This window comes from Lemur catta, chromosome 23, assembly GCF_020740605.2.
Source record: "Lemur catta isolate mLemCat1 chromosome 23, mLemCat1.pri, whole genome shotgun sequence".
In the NCBI taxonomy this organism is placed as follows: Eukaryota; Metazoa; Chordata; class Mammalia; order Primates; family Lemuridae; genus Lemur; species Lemur catta.
In genome coordinates, this window is record NC_059150.1 from 5214997 (window position 1) to 5234194 (window position 19198).

Sequence of the window (19198 nt, forward strand, 5' to 3'; positions counted from 1 at the left end):
CAAATCCTCACCACTGTTGCTTGACACAGAGCAGTCCAGAAATGAGCATTTTAATGCAGAAAACCATGATAATTTACAAATGAATCACTTTATGGGCCAGAGCCAGGAGGGCCCAAGGAGGAGCCCCGAGGGCAGGAGGGAGGTGGAGGTTGTCGCGTGACAACGGCTCAGCCAGCACCTTTCTGATTCGACCTGCCCAGGGTCTGGGCCCTGGAGGAGGCCCCTGGCCCCCCGCCCCCCGCCCCTCGATGCCCACTAGTCATTCCCAGATGGGAAAACCTCCGGTCAACTTCAGGACAGAGGTGGAGACGGAGAGACATCCTTGGGAAGGAGGGCCTGGAAGGCAGGGGAGGGAACAAGGCAGGAGGCTGCTGGCTCTGGTTCTGGCCACCCCCTCCTTGGCCGTGTCCCTTCCGGCCAAGCCACAGCACAAAGCAGAGCCTGGCTTTGGAGGCCCATGGCTTTGCCATCCCTCTCCTTCCCCCCAGCAGGCTGCAGAGGGCGGGACAGAAGCACAGGAGTTTGGGACGGAGTTATTTGATCGGATCTGGTTTGGAGAAGGGGAGGGGTCTCAGATGAGGCGGCTGCTGGGGGAGCTGTCATGCCCAATTTTAGACCCCCACGCCCAGCCACAGTGTGTACATCCATGTGTCAGGGTTGGCATGACGCTGATCTGGGGCTCAGCACCTCCTACACGGGGCACGCAGGGGGAGAGGGGAGACGGGCTGGAGCTCATGGCACTGGAGGTAGAAAGGAGCCCTCCCCGCTTCCCCGTGTCCCCAGGCCAGGAAGGGTTAAAGACACATGTAAGGCAGCCCAAGTTGCAGCAGGGCCTGGGGCTGAGAATGGTGTGCTTCCCAGGGGTAGTCACCGTCCTGGCCCTGGCTGTCTGCAGGCACTTCCTCCCGAGCCTGGCGAGGTGAAGGGGACCCCTGGCGTTGGGTCCTGTCAGCCCCTCCAAACAGGAGAATGAGGTCTTCAGTGGCAACCACTGGGGGCTGGCGGCAGGGACAGAGTCTTCTCCCTGGACACCCACCTGTCCCCTTCTCCCACCTTGTCCAGAGCAGAACCGAGCCCTGGAGAGCAGGTCTGGCCAGACAGATGGGTAGCGGAGGGATGGGGTGGCTGGTCACTTTGGCATCTCCAAGGCTAACACTTGAGGCTTCACCTTGAAGTACTGGTTGAATCGGATCACAGCGTACCTGCCAGAGGCAGAAGGAAGCTGGGTGTGGGAAGGGAAGCCAGGTGGGCCCTGCTGGGGGTACTCACACCACCAGCAAAGTTTCTCGCCCGCTCTAAGCCCATCTAGGTCTGGGCAGGTCAACCCCAGCCCAGGTTTTTATTTGCTTGTTTGACTTCAACTATAATTTTTTCTTCTCAGATCAGACTGGAGCAACCCTGCATGTTTGGAGTTTTGTTTTGACAGTTTGACGTGCTAAGTATATTCATAGGACTGTGTAATAAATCTCTTGAACTTTTCATTTTGCAAAACTGAAACTACGCGTCAAACAACACTGCCCATTGCCCTCTCCCCAGCCCCTGGCAACTGCCATTCTACTTTGTTTCTTAGGAGTTTGACTATCTTAGTTACTCCTCATAAGTGGAATCATACAGTATTTGCCCCCATGGTTGGGGGTGGGAGGGGTGTCCCAGGGCAGGGCTCTAGGAGAAAGATGGGGCTTGGCCAGTATTTATCTTACTGTGACTGGCTTATTTCACTTTAGCATAATGTCCTCAAGGCGGATCCAGGTTGTAGCAGGGTTTCCTTTTTAGGGCTGAGTAATATTCCATTGTATGTATGTACCACCTTTCATTTATCCATTCATCTGCTGGTAGACATGTGGGCTGCTTCCCCCTCTTGGCTACTGTAAATAATGTTGCTCTGAACACAGGTTTACAAATTTCTTTGAGACGCTACTTTCAACTCTTTTGTCTAGACACCCAGAGGTGGGACTGCTGGATCATACGGCAATTCTATTTTTTAATTTTTTGCGGAACTGGCACACTGTCTTCCATGGCTGCTCACCATTTCAGATGGCCACCTCAGTGCATAAAGGTTCCAACTGCTTCATAGCCGTGCCCACATTTGCCATTTTCTGGTTTCTTTGATAGCAGCCATCCTAAGGGGTGTGAGGTGATATCTCACGGGGCTTCTGATTTGCATTTCTCTAATGGCTGTGGACACTTTAAAGCCGGGGTCACGATTCCGCTAGGGGTGAGTGGGGAGAAGGCGGGCCAGGGTCTGGACCCGAATGGAGGAAGAAATGATTCCCGGCCCTTAGGGACATGAGAACCTCCATGACAGGGACCCCCTGAATTGCCAATATTCAAGTGCCATCCAGGTACTGTCCCTATATATCACTAGGAGCCACTGAGGGGTAGAGGGGCCTGACACCCACGCAGGGAGGCAGCGCAGCACACACTAAGCCACCCGAGCGGCCTCATGTCACTTCTGCTCTGGAATTCTGTCCTCTCTGCTGTAAAAAGATCTCTGCGATCTTTCAGACTGAACTCTCAACGGTTCCCTCCACCACCAGGCTCTGGGGACAGGTGCGCCGGCAGCAGGCAGGGCAGTGGGGTGGCCGTGCACGCAGTGGGGACTGGATCTTCCAGGCGCAGGGGAAGGAGTGGCATTTCTGACTGTTTTCAGAGTGGAGTTCCCCGGCACCCCCAGGGCAGCGGAAACAGGCTGGCATGGGGACGAGTCAGCAGGACAGAGGAACGGACTCCGGGCATTCTACTGGGGCTTCCTTTGTCCCCTTCGCACCCTGGGCTCTAGGCTCTTCCTTTTCTCTGTGTCCCTCCGCCCCCTTCCGCCTGCACTCACCTGAGGAAGTCGAAGTCGATGGTGGAGTACTGGTTCTGGATGAGGGCCCAGAGCGCCCAGAAGAAGTGAGACGCCTGGAAACAGACCAGAGAGGGTCAGTTCGGCAATGCCCCACGCCTGTCGCAACCTTGCAGAGCCAGGGGACGCAGCCATTCTGGAAGACACAGAGCTAGGATACCGGCAGAGACGTGGTGGGGTCTCCCCGGCACAGGCTTTGGGGGCTCCACTCCTACCAGAAAGAGGCAAGCAGAGCCAGTTCTACCAAATGTCTGCCCACCCTAAGGGGGTGTGGTCAGCAGAACGGTGCTTCTAGGGATTTCAGGGGGTTCCCCCAGCCTAAGCAGGACCCACACTCCACCCCTGGCCTCTTCCCTACCCAGAGGAACCTGCTGGAGTCTTCGAGGCCAAGGTATGCAGGACAAGATGACTCCCTAAGCCAGAGCTTGGGCCTAGTGGCCCGCAGAGGGGCCGGCACTCCTCAGTAGGGTGCAGGCAGATGAGAGGAGGGATGGCGGCAGTGCCCTGGCCACGAGTCTGCTGGCAGACCCCTGCGCTGACCTTCACTGCCCGCTACGGGGAGGCCAGTCAGGCTGGAAAATGAATCTAGATCTGGGAACAAGTATGGGCATTTGCTGAGCATTAAACTGTGCCTTCCCTGTAGCCAGAGGTGCCCACAAGGCCCGTGTCACCTCGGACTCCAGAAGCCAGGGGACCATGGTTCCCAGCTGCCCCTTAACAAACACTAGTGACACCATCATTTTCCCATGCAAAGGTCCCTCCCCATCCTGTGGCATTCCCACCCTACCCCAGAGTCCTGCTCACTCAGGGTTGGCTACAAACTACCTCCCCTCCACTTTCTTCCCTTTTATGACTTAAAAGGGGCATAAAAAACTAGCAAGAATGAATGATCACTAAAAACCTTAGCAAGAGGAAGGCTTGTTCTTAAGGTAGAACACCGAGAAAGAAAACCCCGGTGCAGAAATGCCAATGAGGAAAATAGAATAGGCAATCCTAAATCACAGAAAAGTAGAGATTTGATTTAGTTCAATTATATATTATGGAATTCAGGACAGCTGACTCTTGCTTATGCACAGCTGACACTAAGAGGACTAGTTAGCAATCCCCTGGGCAGACGCAGGTGGAGGGAGGTCTGCCACGACCTTGTGTAAGTGGCACTCAGAATTGAGACATGACGGCACAGTGATCTGAGCAGGAAGAGCCTGCCGGGAAAGGCTTCCAGAGAGTTCTGAGTCAGTTGCCAGAGGCTTAGAGCCCGACATTATATATGTATATGTGAAAGGATGAGTCTAACTACAGCATGAAAGGCTGAGATTAAACGGTAGAAAGAACTACTTATCCAAACGAGAGAACTGCTAAAATTGGAAGCCAGGATGTTTCTTGGAAGTATTTCTCTAGAGAAGAGAGAGCCTAAACTGAATGGGGCAGGGGGCACGGGGGGTCACCTTAGTATAAATAAGGGGGTGCCCCACACAAGGCTGCCCAGGCCTCACCCCTAGGGTGGGGTTCTGGAGCCCAAAGTGGGCCACAAGTCCCTCCTGGTGCCCCCTTTCCCGCCCCCTCAATGTCACAGCACTCACCAGGGCAAACTTGTTGACTTGCACGTAGAGCCGCTCCACCTCCCTGGGGGTCACAGCCGTCCCCTTCTGTGCCTGCAGGTAGTAGCGCAGCCACTGCAGCTGCGTCTCCCGCGCCGGGTACTGGCAGTAATCGACCTCGTTCACGCCTGGCGGGAGGCAAGCCAGACAGAAGTTGCTGGGAGAGTCGATGGTCTCACCTGAGGGTCGCCTGAAGCTCAGCAGGTGTTCCTCCTCCCCCAAACTGCCATCTGCTTTGACCTGCGGGGCTGTGCCCAAGGAGGCAGCCCCGGGAACGTGGCATCCCACCTGGGAGCTTCTGCGGGACTGAGGGAAGCAGAGAGAGAGGCAGACTGCTTGGGGGGCAAGGCACTGTCCGGGGAGTGACGGGAACCCCTTATGCCAGCACCACTGTGTCCCCCGTGCCCTGCACAAAGGGACAGTGCACAGAGGACACCGCTAGTCTCAGGTCTCCTGCCGGCCTCCAGTCAACTGCAACAAGCCCTTTCCTCTCACTGTCTGCTTTTGTTTTTGTTTTTTTAAATGTCTCTCCTCCTTTATTTCTGCATTTCTATATTGAATATATATTAATAGTATCAAACTTTTTTTTTTTTTTTGAGACAGGGTCTCACTCTGTTGCCCAGGCTGGAGTGCAGTGGTGTGATCACAGCTCACTGCAGCCTGGAACTCCTGGGCTCAAGCGATCCTCCTGCCTCAGCCTCCTGAGTAGCTGGGACTACAGGCGCACACCAACATGCCCGGCTGATTTTTGTAATTTTTTGTAAAGACAGGGTCTCACTATGCTGCTCAGGCTGGTCTCAAATATCTGGCTTACGTGATCCTCCTACCTCAGCCCCCCAAAGTGCTGGGATTACAGGCACGAGCCACCGCACCAGGCTTCACTGTCTTCATTATCAAATGAGGGACCTAGACTAATGTAGGAATGTCAAATGTGGTTTCTTGGACCAGTGTTAAGTTGGCTACTTAAAAACATCACCCGGAGACCATCCCTACTCCCATCCGATTCTCCAGATAATTCGGACAGGCAGCCAGGCTTGGAACCTGTGGGCCAGGTGGCTCTGACTCCCTCCAGCCCTGCCTTTCCAGTAGTCCTCAGGCTGCCAGCCCGGGACTTCCAGCCACATCCTCGGCACGGTGGCAGAGACCTTGGCTTCGGAGCTGGCACAGAAAGAGGTGGTTTATTTAAGACAGGACCAGGATCGGGCCACCTTCTCCAGGGTCTCTCCCTCCCTCTTTTCCTGTCCTTCCTAAGCTTTCCTTATACCCCTGGAGAAACACACTCAGTCTCCTGAGGCCCCAGAGTATGGCTGATAAAGAATCTCCTTGTGTAGGTATAGAAGCTAAGGCCCAGAGACAAGAAGAAATGTGCCCAAGGTCACTCTCCCAGTTAGAGGCAGGATTGCGGTTGGGAGCCTCACCTCCCACTGCCTAGTACTGTGTCTGCCTCACTGTGGAGAACCCAGGGGTCCCTCTCCCCAGCTCCTAATCTCTCTTGCCCTCTTCCTTCCCCTACGCTAGGTTCTTCCTCCTCCATTCTCAGCTTGGGAGCAGGACGCAATCTGCCACTTTGGAGAAATTCCAGGTGGACTTTGCTCTGTGCAGTGGGTGAGAAGGACTTAAAATGCTTAAGAATTATCACTTGTGGAAAGACCAGCAGGCCTGGTGGCCAAGCACTCCCAGGCCCGGCCAGCGCCAGCCTCTGTTCCATACCAGCCGCCACCCCACCCCCTGCAGCTCGGAGCTCTGCCCAGCTGAGGCCCCCTGATCCCTCGGGTTCCTAGGTGCAGCTGGTGGCTGCCCTGGGGTCTCGCAGCCTCAGGTGCAGTCAGTGCTTGACAGATTGGTCACCTGGGGTTCCAGAAGGGTTGCAATTGGCCTGATCAGGCTGGGGGACGGGGGCGCACTCCGCAGGGCATGCCTCACTCATCCTGAGCACCCCACACTGCCCGTCTGGGGACATCCCCCAGCCCCAGTATACGGCTCTATCCATGCGTCTCCTCAGTCCCATCTAATTGTTCTTAACAATTAAGCCCTTAAGCTGGAAAAACCTGCCCTGCTTCCTTTACACAAACAGTTCTATTGTGCATGCCATGTCTTTCTAGAATAATTGCCTACCCCTAGGAATCCCTGCCCTCCTCCAACCTCTTCCACTCCTGCTCCAGGAGAGCTTCCCTGCCTAATAACAGCAGCAAAGACCAATGCGATGTTTAGCACATGCCATGCATATGCAGCTCTTATCAATACTAGGAAGTAGGCACCCTCATCATCTCCATTTTCTAGGGGCACAGAGAGGGTAAGTAACCTGCCCAAGGGTCACACAGCTATTGATAGTGAGCAGCAAAGCCAGGACCCGAAGTTGGGGAGTCAAGGTGCAAACTACATACTTGGAATTAGTTCCACTTACTCTCATCAAGCTACTCACAGCTTGCTCTAGCCTTCACCCTCCAAGTACAGAGCCGCCTTTGGTCCCCCCCCCCCGCAGACCCGGCTCCCAACATAAGGAGGGTGCTTTTTACCTGGCCACATACAGTTATGCGTTGCTTAACAATGGGGACACGTTCTGAGAAATGTGTCATTAGGAGACTTCATCGTTGTGCGAACATCATAGAACGTACCTACACAAACCTGATGGTACAGCCTACCGCACACCCGGGCTGTGCGGTCTAGCCTACCGCTCCTAGGCTACAAACCTGCACGCTCGCTACCGTACTGAACACTGCAGGAAACCGAAACATAGGTTAAGTGTCTGTGCATCTGAGCATCTCTTAATGTAGAGAAGGTACAGTAAGAATACAGAGTTATAATCCCCCGGGGCTACCGTGGTGTAAATGATCCGCCGTTGACGGAAACATTGCTATGTGCCGCATGTAGCCACGCCCTTCTCACCTGCAAACTCATTGAAATGGTTGCCGATGTCAAAAGCTTGGTAGTTGTAGCCGGCGTATTCGTAGTCAATGAACCGCACGTGACCTGTGGGGTAGAGGAGAGGCCGTGAGGGTTGGCCCAGGAGATCTGGAAATAGGGCCTGGGCCAGGCTCCGCAGACCTCTGAGTGTGCCATGGACCACGGCCGGCCCGGCCGCTGCAGGCGTCTCCTCGGCTGCTTCCTTCCATCCGCGTCTGCCCCTCTACACAGCGGGGGCCTCGGGCTAAGCACGGCTAACGATCAGAAATAAAGCCACGGCTCCCTGGGGTGACGCTCTCACAAGGAACACCAGGAGGTTGTGTCTGTCTGTCTCTCTCTCTTTCTCTCTCTGAAGGTTCGGGGCAGCCACGAGGTCCTCAGAAGCCCAGAGAGCTGCCAGGAGCAACGGCTCGAGTGCCCTAATGCTGATGACCTCCACGAACCATTATTTTGAGTTCCTTCTTGGTATAGACTTTTCTCAGTGGGAGTTTGTTTCCTTTTCCCCCTTCCCTCCCACAAATTAACTCAAGACCTAAATCCAGGTCTCGTTTCGCTTGTCTAGGCGCCAACCCCAGGAGGAGGCCCCTAAAGCCAGCTGACCAGAGGAGCCATACCTTTGGTGCTGTCATAGATGATATTCTTGCAGAGTAGGTCGTTGTGACAAAACACCACGGGGGAATCCAGCTGGGACAGGTGCTCCTTCAGCCAGGCCAGCTCCCATTCCAACACCTCCACCTTAGGGACGTCTGCAGAAAGGCTAGGCAGTGACAGAAAAGGTGGCCAGTGGAGGGAGGGCTGATAGTAGATGGGCAGGTGCTTGGCCTCAAGAGCCCTGAGTTCGAGCCGCGTCGCTCCCCCCCTCTTACTGCAGAGGAACCTTGGACAGACGGCCAACCTTGCAGGCCTCCCTTTCATCCTCCGTAAAATGGTTACAAGACTTCCTGTCCTTCTGTCTCCTGTGGTTATGCTAAGAAGCTGATTCAAACACGGGCATGAAAGCATTTGGCAGAACATAAAAGTCAATGGCCGAGAGCATCCCTGCTGCTTCATGAACGGGATGAGGAGGAAGGAAAGAGACACAGGGAAAAGACAGGGGAGGTGAGAATGAACGTCCAGACTCAGAGATCCCAGACGGAGAGGACAGGGCAGCAGGGGCGGAGGGGACAGGAGCAAACCAGCCCTGGACTCAGGACGCCAGGGAACAGCCCTGGGAGAGGCAGAGCTGGGACGAGACTCTGCCAAGTTCCTCCAGTGAAGGTGACAGTGGCCCGGGAGTGGGCTGGAACAAGGCGCTCTCTTGAGGCGGCAGAGGTATGTCCTAGCAACTGACAGTGTCACGGGCAGAAGGGACCAGACAGACGGTCTGGCCTGACCTCCCATCTCACAAACAGACCATTTGGGCCCACGTAAGACAGCAAACAGGGTGCTTCTGGGGCGCAGTCCCCCAGCGCCCGGGGAGCACTGAGGCCTGCCCGTGTGACAGCGTGTGCTCTGCTCCCTGATAGCTTCTCCCTTCCACCTGGAGTCCTGAGTGTGTTCCCCTGCCGTGTGGAGGTTCAGCGAGGCCACGCTGTGCCCAGATGCTCTGAACTTTGGTCCTCAGGATGCACACAGGTCTGTGTACACTGAAAGGGCCAAACAGCACAACCCTTCAAAACCCAGAACCACCAATGAGGAGAGGGGAGGAGGCTGGAGTTTTATCGCCATTCATGCGTCTCCTGTTTACATTTCCTCATCCAGGGCAGCAAGAGCATGTGGAGGAAGATGAGAATGAGACATGCCCTCTGTCACCCTCCCACAGGACAGGCCAGTCACCCCCTCACCCAGCCCAGAGGCCAGAGCATGGGGAAGAGTATTCGGTGACCAGGGCATCTCCACGTCCCCATGGGAAGGGAAGAGGGCAGACTCCCTTCTGGGCTTTGAGGAGGTCAAAGCAAAAGAGGATCTTAGGTCATCTTAGATTGGCCCCATGGGGAAACTGAGGCTCAGGGAAGGAGAGAGGCTTCCTTCCACCCTCCAGTGACCTCTTGCACAGCCGGATGCTCTGCTTCCCCATCCGAGCAGAGCAGCCCTCAGCCCGTCCAAGGATCCAAAACCGAGTCGAGTCTCCTAATCGTGAGTGCTGTGCACCGTCCCCAAAGCCCCTCCGAGGCTCTGCAAAGGCCTCTCTGAGTCCAGGGAGGCTGCCGGGAGGGGCGAGGCTGGGGAGGCCTCCCCCCCCCGCCCCCGTCTTTGCTGGAGTTCATCTGTGTAGACAGGTCTGCACAAGCTGTGTTTCAATCTCAGCTCTTCTTAAGACGCTACCTTTCCTTTTAAGCTTTTTTCTTTTCTTGGACGGAGACCATCAAAAGATAAGAATTAGGAGGTTTCCTTTGGTTTGCCCATGTCCCAGCCTGAAAACATCCCTGACATCCACGATGCCTGCTGCTCAGTTCCTGACCTCTGCCTGACCCCCGCCCTGCCCACCGCAAGGCCACGCAGATGGTTACGTAGGAGCCGTCCAGGCTTCTATCTCCCCGGAGGCCCCCCCGGGAGGCTCTGCCGCCCCCCCTGCGCACTTGGAACATGGCCAGCTCCACTACCTCCGCCCGCTGCCTCTAGACTCTGTCAAGGCTATGGGACTGGCAGAACGGCAACCACCATCGCACCCCAGAAACAACCCAGGGAGAACTGCTCCCCGGCCCTCAGAGACGGCAGGTGGGGGCTGAAGGCACCCGGGGGTCACCCCCAGGGAAGCCTTGGGGTTTCCACCTGCAAGTCCTTGGCAGGTCTCCACTCTGCTCTCAGGACCTGGGCAGGGCAAAAGGATTCTCCCCGCAGCGGGCCTTGCACGAGTTTGAGCTTTCTGGCTTCACGCCTTTGCCCGCCCGCCAACCAACCCATCAGTGTCTCTTCCAGATGCCCCGGAACCGGTTAGCAGCCCCGCATCCTCCCAGCCGCCCTAGACACCTCCAACCCAACGCCAAGGCTACAAATCTATTTCCAGGTCTCTGACACCACTTCCTATTCTCCCCCTTTTGCCACCCCACCCCACCCCAGCCCTAAACTGCCCTAGGGCAATGTTCCTCAAATGTCGTTCCTGGATCACCTGCCTCAGAATCACCTGGGGGACCTACCAAAATGCAGCTGCCTGGGGCCTAATGCAAGACCACTCAATCAGTCTCCAAGATGCTGGGGGAGGGATCTTATGCTCAAAGTTTGGGAAGAAACTCTAGGACAAGTGCTAGATCTTGTGCATTTAATTACATGCTTCCCCCAGCTGGTCCCCCTTCCTCAGATCCACCCCACCCCCCCAAATTCCTTACGATGCTACAGAGCTTTCTTCCTCAGCCTTATCCTGGTCAGGTTACGGACCGAGTCTCTGGCTCAAACACCTTCACGCCTTCCTGCAGCCTGCAAACGTCAGTCTTGGCTCCTTAGCCTGGCATGGGAGGCCCCTCACCACCTAGCTCCAGCTCTGCAGCTCTGGCACAAGCCCTCCCAGGTCCTCCCGAACACCTGCTGCAGCCACCCTCATCTGCTCATCACCCGCGAGCAAATCCTGCTCAAGCCACCGTCTCCAACTGGGGCCTTCTCATCTCCGCCGTGCCACCTCTGCAAGGCGGCTCTCACTGTGCTCCCATCCCCAGCGCACGCTGCACACCCTGCCTTCTTCTGCAGCTATGCCTGAGCATGTCCTATGCATCCAGATGGCTCCTGAGCTCCTCTAGGGCAGGGCCGATGTCACACTCATGGCCTTTTATTGTTTTAAATCCCAGTCAATCAATGTCTGTGAAATGAAGGGTTGAATAAATCAGGGTTATTAGGCCGGGACTGGAGCTTCGGGTGCTTTACCTCGTCTAAATGATTGCTCACCGTAGCCCTGCTCTGGGGCAGGTTAGGCAGTTCGGGTCGGGGATCATTCCCTGATGAGGCTCAAAGAAGTCAGGCAACTTGATTTGCCCAAGGTCAGAGGTTTGACAAGAGCAAAGAGAGTTGGTCAGCTCCCCTCCAGTGACCAGTTCCCTCCCAGCAAGTTTACCTCACAAGGTCACCCAGTGACAGCATGGTCAAAGGAAGCTGCAATGCCAAGGACCAATCTGAGCACCAGTAGGCCTAGACTCTAGTCCCTGAGCTGCTACTGATCAGCAATGACCTTAGGCAAGTCCCAGCCCCTCTCTGGGCCTCAGTTTTTCCATCTGTTGAATGAAAGCGTAGGCTGAAGGGTTGGAGGGACCTGTATTCCATGAGCTGTCCTAGCCCTGAGGGAGAAAGCAGCCCTTGCCCCAGAGAGACGATCTGACATCGAAGGTCCGAACACGGTCAAAGAGAGGGCAGGCTTGGGCCACCCCGGACAAACTGTCTCAAAGACACGGCTTGATAATCATTACACGGGAGGATCCAGATAGAGTCGTGCATGTGTGCGACAGAGACGCACCCACAATCGGGACAGAGTTAGTCATTAACTTGTCATCTTGCAGGAGGGAAGGAGATGCCCTTCCCTAACCCTCTTCTGCACCCTACTCCCATGAACACTTGGAACACAGGTGACGTTCAACCCCGGCAGGGAGCAAGGAGGAATCAGAGACTCACTACTGCCTTGGGGTTTGCTTTGTTTTCAGGGGCGGGTAGGTGGGACACCACTGTTTCCTCCATGCCTCCGCCTCCATCCTTTTCTGAGCACTCAGGGTGTGCTGGGGAGTCAGGTGTCGGGAGGCTAGCAGGATTCCCGCGTTGCTGGCTACAGCACTTAAGGAAAGTTCAGGGAAGCCCGTCTCAGCTGGGCAAGGACAATGTCGGGATGGGGGTGCACCTCCTTCCCTGGAAAGAGCAGTGAAGGAAACAGCAAGCTGTCAGTCTGAGCGAGGTGGAGGGCTATGTCCCCAAAGGCCCATGGGGACAGGAGGGGCCCAAGCAAGTCCCAAGGGCTTGCTGGTTGAGGAGTTGAGTTCTTCAGACTGACTCTGAGCTCTTGCTCATGTTCAGAAGGCGGCTCGGGTGGAAAGAGCCCTGGGAAACAGAAGCCCTGCCCCTCACTGGCCCCATGACACTGGGCAAAGCTCAGCCTCTGAGCCTCAGGATCCCGTAAGCAACATGGGGAAGTGATATCCCTGACCCTAGTCCCTGCCACAGTCCGAAGACTCAAGGAGAAATAAGCGCATAGGTGCAAAACTGCCGATTAAGTTCCTGGGGTTTAGTCAATCGGCCCAGCAACCAGGACTGAAGGGGCTGCAGGAGAGACGGCTCAGCCCCCTCTCTGGGACCTGGGCTCTCGCACCTCCTGTCAGGTGGGCTGGAGCCAAAAGAAGGGGCGGGGCGATAGTAAGATGGTACAGACAGTGGCAGCCTGGGACTCTCCAGATCTCTGTACCTGGGGTCGATCTCGTTCTTCACCAGCGTGAAATAATTGTGTATCTTGTGCCAGAGGGTGGGCTTGGGCAGGCTGCCGTTGGCGTGGATGGTATGAATCTTTGCCATTTCTAAGGCGATTAACCTACAGCAGAGACAGGAAGAGTGGAAAGTATCAGTGCTGGGCATGCCCGCCCCTCTCAGCCCCTCAGGACCGGCAAAGGGCCCTGCAGGCTCCACCAGGGCAGAAACCGGAGGGCCAAGGGTGGGATTATTACCAGTCTCTCAGGAGCCTAAGTCCTGCAGGAGGAGGGTCCGAGGAGAAGGCATGAACGTGGGTAAGACCCTTAGCCTAGCAGCCCCCATTCTGGGACCTGGCTGGGGCTGCTTCGGGGAGCAGGAGGTCAAAGCAGTGGGCTTTGGCCACAGGTCAGCAGCCTTGCCCCACCCCAGCGTACTCACAGCAACTCTGAGAGCAGAGGGACACCTGGGGACGGGGGTGGCCCGCCTCCCCCGGACTCTGACCCTTCTTCTCAGGGGAGGCGAACATGGGTCACTGTGCACTCAGAGCTCAGGGGGTGGCGATGCCAGGCAGGGAAGAAGTGCCTGCCTCTTATCGGCCCGGCCAAGGTGGGGAGGGAAACAGGCTGGCCCCGGGCAGCCCCCTCGTCGGCTACAGGGAGTTGATGCTGGTGGCTAGGTGCCAAGGACGCAAAACAAACCAGCGTTCTATTTTCAAGTTCTCCTGTGGACATTATCCAAGGTCCCGGGAGAGAAGGAGTGGGCGGGCGGTAGGGAAGGTTGCTGGGAGAGGGTGGGGGTGGATGGGGGACTGACTGGTCGGAGAGGGAGGGCCTTGATAAGGACCCCATCGCCTGAGGCCCCGTGTCCCAGCTAGGCTCTCCCAGTCCTCTGCCACCCCCCTTTCTACAGCCCCACCCCCAACCGTCTGCCAAGCCTCCAACATTCAAGCTCCCTTGCCTCTGCCTGTTGCTCGAATAATAATCACTGGGAAAGACAACAAAGGCATTGGCTATTGGAAACCTTGTTACTCAAGCTGTTCCTGGGACACCCTCTCCCCCTGCTGGACCCTGGGAAGGGGCAGGCCACTCCCTACTGGGACAACAGGGCAGTTTCAGGGCTCCTCCAGAAGCCCCCAAGGCTCCCACCGCCCAAAAGATGGAGGGGGCAGGGGGCGTGGCAGCAACCACGTGGGTGAGAGAGGAAGGCTGTGCTTTCAGAGGCCAGAGGCCCTGGGGCAGGAGGGAGGAGGCCAGGATTTGGGAAAGGCAGGGAAACAGACCTGAGACCCAGGCCTTCCCTTCCCAAAGGAAGATTCCGAACAGAGCATGAACAGAGCGTTTCCTTGAATATCAATAGGGCTGTTGTCTGGAATAGCAATGAAAGTAACCTCAACACTCAGCATTTTTATGCTGCAAAGCCCCAGCAGGCAGAGGTTGGGGGGTGGTTCAGAGGAACATGGGAGGGAGGACTCTGAACCCTTCCCCTCAGACATCCACCTTCACCCACGAGGGATGATGGTCTACCTAGGGACAGTCATCAAGGAAGGGCATACCTCCTACGCCTAGCCCAATTTCTGGCTCTCCCCCAAATGCCAAGTTGTTCTTCTTATGGAACCTAAATCCATCTTCAATCTTCCTGACAATGGTAATTGTTTGCATGAGAGGATGAGTGACAGCATCAGAATCCTAGAGGTGGGGGGAGCCTGGGAGTGGCGAGGGCCTGCCAATATTGGAGCTTATTTGTACAAGATTGAGGAAGAGCTAGGAGAAGCCAGGACAGGGTCCCCTGCACCCTGCTCTGACCTCGCATCTCCAGTCTGGGCACGTTTGGAGCTGCTCAGCTGGAGCCTGAGAAAACCCCTGCATGGGTTGTTATGTGCCTCACTTTCCCCTGACACACACACACACACACACACACACACACACACACACACACACACACACACGAGTTACAGTACACAACTCAAATATCCTGGGGTTCTGACCAGCCCCAGAGGCAGCAGCATGGGGTGGGGGGGTTCTCACATTCCCTTCTTCTAAGTCGCTGGGGGTGGAGGGTGCAAGTAGAGCCAGGTGAACTTACTTGGGGCTAAGTGGGTGGCAGGTGAGGAAGCAAAGCAGCGTCTTGGTCTACCCCCAGGTGGGCTTCATTGTTTCTGTATGTGACGTTTACTTCCCCTTGGATTGGACAGGGCAGATGCCAAGGGTCCTAGGCAGACCCCTGTGCTGCTGTCCCCAGTGTCAGGAGCAAACCTCAGCTTGCCTGGGTTCTCACCCCAGTCTGAGTGCCGCCCACATGGGTCATGGCATTGGAGGGAAGAAGGAAGATACTGCCTGCCATCCCTGTCCTGGCCCAGGCCAGGGGACAGAGAGTATACTAGGGGCCCTTCTTTGGTTCTACTTCCAGGCCCCACAGTGGCATCCACAGCGCTTGAAAGTCCAGTTCCTGGGCCCTGCAAATGCAAGCATTTACTGGGAAGAGCTCCCCAGAGGCCATGAATTTTTGTGAGCCTCTGGAAGGAGGCCCCAACAGTTCCTCAAACCTGGGTTCCCTCCTTGTTAGGGAGCACAGAAGGAGATCAGACCGGCAGGAGAGATGACATCTCTCTGGGCGGTAAAGCCATGCTCAACCTGGATAAGGCCCATATTCCTTGCTCATCCAAGCTCTTGGCAGAAGGTGAGGAGAGGCAGGAAACCCTAAGTGTCCTGGGGATTTGGCTCCTATTTAGTTTCCAAGGCTCTGAGACGTTTCCTGGTCAGATTTGGGGTGGAAAGAGGTTTGAGGCCCGGGGCTGGGAAGCAGATCTCTGCTGCATTTAGGGAATCGGGTCCTTTGGTCCCATGTTCATCAAAACTCACACTTTCCTCCCTAGCAACTCATCCCTCTAGCAGACCCCACTGGAAATCTAGAGAAAGCTATAGCCTGTCTCTGCAGAGCACAGAGATAAACACACACCCATTTTCCAGGCAATTTCAGGGAGCTCACAGATCTTGGGACTGTTTTCCATGGACCCCACTCTACACCAAGGAAGCTGACCAAGGATTTAAATGCCAAAGCCTGAAGAATAGGAGAGATGAAGGCCTTGGCACCCTCCTCACCTGAAGAGCCGGGGCTCACGAATGTGCTCAGGCCCCAGGGCCACACCCTGCATGTACTCGTAGCACAGCCCATTCTGGAAGGTGCAGTAGAGTTTGGGGGCACAGCCGTGTGCTCGCAGCAGCTGGAAGTTCCTGACCTCATTCTCCCGGTCCACCAGCAGCTCTGTCCGCTCCCCGTACACCCGGACCAGCACGCAGTCCTGCATGTCCTCCTCCACGTAGCAGGCCACCAGCTTGTTGGTGATGCCATCAGTGAAGCGCTAGCATTGGGAGAGGGCAGTGCATGGGTGGGTGGGGCAGAATCTCTCTGGTCTTCCCCAGGGCTCCCCAGCTCCAGCAGCAGGTGCTCATTTGAATGCTGAGCCCAACCACACAGAACCCCCAGTCCTTTAGCCCTGTCACTCAGCTCTACCCTGTCTCCAACCTTGGGGGTCTCCAGTCTATAAAGAGGTCAAGGAAAAAAATGGCAGCTTGAGCTTAGCCCAGGCACACCCGCTTCCCCTGGGTCTGCCTCTAGTGGACGGGATTTGACAGTGGAGGAATTCCCACACTACTCCATGGGTAGGAGCCCTCTCCACTCCTTGCTCCTCCATCCCGGCCCTGAAGGAAACCCCGTGGAGCAGAATGTGGCAGAGGAGGGCTGGGAGCTGCCCGATCAGCTGCCTCTCACCTCCTGCCAGGCCGAGAGGGCTCTCTGTACCTCTTGCCCCACCCAGCGGCAGCGGTACAAGGAGGGCTCTGAGGTTGGCACGCACCCCAGGGCTGTGGTGGTCAGAGGTCCTTAGGGCCTCTGAGTTCATACCAGAAAAGACAGGAGACGACTGGGCTGGGAGCACAGGCTCTCTGGGCAGGGTGATAAAGAGAAAGGAACCATGGAATTTATGGGGCACGATGTGACAGAGCTGGCAGGGGCCTCAGAGGACATCTGAACCAATTCTAAGTGGGGAAACTGAGGCCCAGAGAGGGGAGGGGACTGGCAGATGGCGGGTTAGGTCAGTGTTGGAATTAACCTCAGGCCCGTGTGACGCCTTGACAATCTTAGGCCAAACTGGGCCTTTTGTTTTGAAAATGCTACCCCCTCCCCAGGACAGGTCTGCCGCCTCCACACTCGGTCAGGAACCTCCCCAGAACTTGGCCTTCCCCACCCGCAAGGCCATCAGCACGCGGCCCCTCCCACCCCAGCACAAGCTGCAGCACCCCACTCGCCACGTTCCTCCGCAGGCAGCCCACAGAGGGGAAGGGCGCGGGTGAGCAGGTGACAGCTTTTTTCAGAAACTGCAGGTCACCTAGGGGAATCAGCCTGGGCCTCAACTGCCCACAGGTGTGTCCTGGAGAATGTGTCCAGCGGGGTGTAGGGGGTGCTGAGCCGGAGCCTGCAGCGCCAGTGAGGGGCTGGTGCTGGCCGGAATTCCACAGGGTGGCTCCCGGGACCCGCAGGGGCAGCTCAGGGTCTGGAGGCTTGGCTCTCACCATGGGGTGCAGGAGGGGCAGCAATGTGTGCGTAGGGAGGGGTTCCCTGAAAAGTTCCTGCCTCCTCAGGTTTCAGAGCGGGCTGGGCACGCGCTCCTGGGCAGCGAGGGGCAGCAGCACGCGGCGACAGGGGGTGGCCCGCGGGCAGGTGGACCTCCGGCGTGCCCGGCGGCCCAGGAGGAAGGGGGTGTGTGGAGGGCCGCGGGAGGTGTGCGCCTAGCTTTGTTTAGGGACGAAAATAGATGGAGAAATAAAAACGCACAAACCACGTTCCAAACCTCGCCTGCGCAGCGGCGGCGCGGCCCCGGGACCGCCGCCCGGAAGGATGCACGGACAGGCGTCCACGCACCGCGCCGCAGCCCCGGCGGGCCCGGCCCCCGCCCGCCCCGCTACCTTGGTCCGAACTTGCTCGGGCTTCCAGCGCGGCCGCAGCTCCCGGATGAGGCGCAGGGCGCCGGGGAGGATGTCGTCCTGATCCACCGATACGCCGAAGTACGGGACGGCGGCGGCCCTCTGGGGGCCCGGCGGCTCCCGGCAGCTCGCGCCGGCCGCCGCCTTCTCCTCCATGCCCCATGAGCACTGCGGGCAGGGCGTGCGCCTCCTCAGGTGCAGCGGCGCGCGCGGCAGAGGGGCCGAGGGGGGCACAGCCATTCCCAGCAGCCCCACCCCCTCGGAGCCGCCGCGCTAGCGCTCGGCCCGGCGGGGGCGCCCGGCGAGGCGGTGGGAGTGGTAGAGGAGGGGCCAGGGGAAGTCCATGACTCAGAGGCGAGCTGCCCGCTTCGATCGCCGGCTCGCAGCCCGGCGCCCGCAGCCGACCTCGGAACGCCGGGGCCCGCCGCGATTGTGACATCACGGGCGGCGAGCCGCGGGAACGCCCCCGGCCCGCCCCCGCCCCGGCCCGCGGGCCGCCGGGGAGCGCAGCCCGCCGTCGCCGGCAGCTGCGGCCGCCGCTACCTGGAGCGCGGGGCGGGGGAGACGCCCCCCGGGGGGGGCCGGTGACGCCGGGGGCGGGGCTTGCGGAGGCCCCGCCCCCACCCGGGTCCCCACCGGGGCAGCCCAGGGCTCCGGGCCGCTCTCTGCTGGTAGCGTGGGGCGAGGGCGGGCTCTTTCTGCGCCCCCACCTCATCCCGGATTATGGAGATCTAGCTGCCCCCAAGGCGTCAACCTGGGCTCTCCGCTTGGTGCCCCTGCTCCCTGCCCCCAGTCCCTGGACCCCTGGAAATGGTTCTGCGGGAGCGGGCCCTGCTGCATCCCAAAGGCTCTTCCTTGCAGGGAGCCCCCAGGCAGCTTCCCCTACACACACACTCGGTGGAGACGGGACCTTGGGCTATGGTGTTGTAGGTCAGTGTGCCAGGCCAGCAGACTGGACTGTCCCCCAACGGGCCACGGAACATTTCAGGGCGTTGGAGTGTTTGGACACATTCTAATTGAGGAAGATTGAGTTTTGGTCACTAAATGATCCTTAAAGGCTCCGTCCCAACTGAGCGTCTGCCTGGAGGCCAGTGGTGGGCAAGCAGATGTCCTTGCGGGGTGTGGACGCAGCCCCATCCCAGCGGCCTCACACAAGCAGTGTGAAGCTCTGGACTGTGACAGCACCCACTGCATGTGACAAGATATAAAGTCCCCAGGACGTGAGTCAGACCGGCTGGGTTCTAGTCTGGATTCTTCCCCACCTTTCAGTATTCTTCACCAACTAGTCTTGGGCTAATGCCTTCCATCCTCTGGGCCTCAGTTTCCCCAGGAAGAATTGCCAGGATCTCTGGTGTTCCGTCTTTAGGTGATGGTGCCGTGGCCTGCCTGTGGAAATGGCCACGTGGGCCAGGGCTGGGGCGTCTGCGTGGATGGAAGCAGAGCTGAGGGTGTTTTGCAGGGCACAAAAGGCAGGGCTCGCTAGCTCAGCAGCGCGGAGCCTGAGCTCAGAACTGGTTTCC

At 57.6% G+C, this 19198-nt stretch overlaps 1 protein-coding gene and 1 long non-coding RNA gene across 3 annotated transcripts; one reads left to right on the forward strand and one right to left on the reverse strand.

Moving 5' to 3' along the window:
* Positions 1-34: 34 nt before the first annotated feature.
* On the reverse strand, positions 35-18250 carry ETNK2 (ethanolamine kinase 2). Of its 2 annotated transcripts, XM_045536013.1 has the most exons (8): positions 17661-18250; positions 15798-16057; positions 12698-12820; positions 7962-8104; positions 7330-7413; positions 4426-4571; positions 2828-2901; positions 35-1202 (listed from the first exon to the last, which is right to left on the reverse strand). In XM_045536013.1, the coding sequence occupies exons 1-8, from the start codon at positions 17916-17918 to the stop codon at positions 1130-1132; spliced, it is 1161 nt and encodes a 386-aa protein (XP_045391969.1). In that variant the 5' UTR covers positions 17919-18250; the 3' UTR covers positions 35-1129. The 2 variants fall into 2 exon arrangements, with proteins under 2 accessions (XP_045391969.1, XP_045391970.1); XM_045536014.1 differs by lacking the exons at positions 15798-16057; positions 17661-18250 and adding an exon at positions 12954-13128.
* Positions 9759-11134, forward strand: LOC123626782. Its single transcript, XR_006731007.1, has 3 exons — positions 9759-10044; positions 10246-10333; positions 10678-11134. It is a non-coding gene; the product is annotated as an uncharacterized LOC123626782 (long non-coding RNA).
* Positions 18251-19198: the final 948 nt, after the last annotated feature.

Excerpts from the sequence above, each read along its gene's own strand:
- ETNK2 (XM_045536013.1), bottom strand. The coding sequence starts at position 17,918 with ATGGCTGTGCCCCCCTCGGCCCCTCTGCCGCGCGCGCCGCTGCACCTG. Across the intron at positions 7,414-7,961 it reads CATCTATGACAGCACCAAAG|GTCACGTGCGGTTCATTGAC; the intron begins GTATGGCTCCTC and ends TCTACCCCACAG. Across the intron at positions 4,572-7,329 it reads CCATTTCAATGAGTTTGCAG|GCGTGAACGAGGTCGATTAC; the intron begins GTGAGAAGGGCG and ends GCCTCCCGCCAG.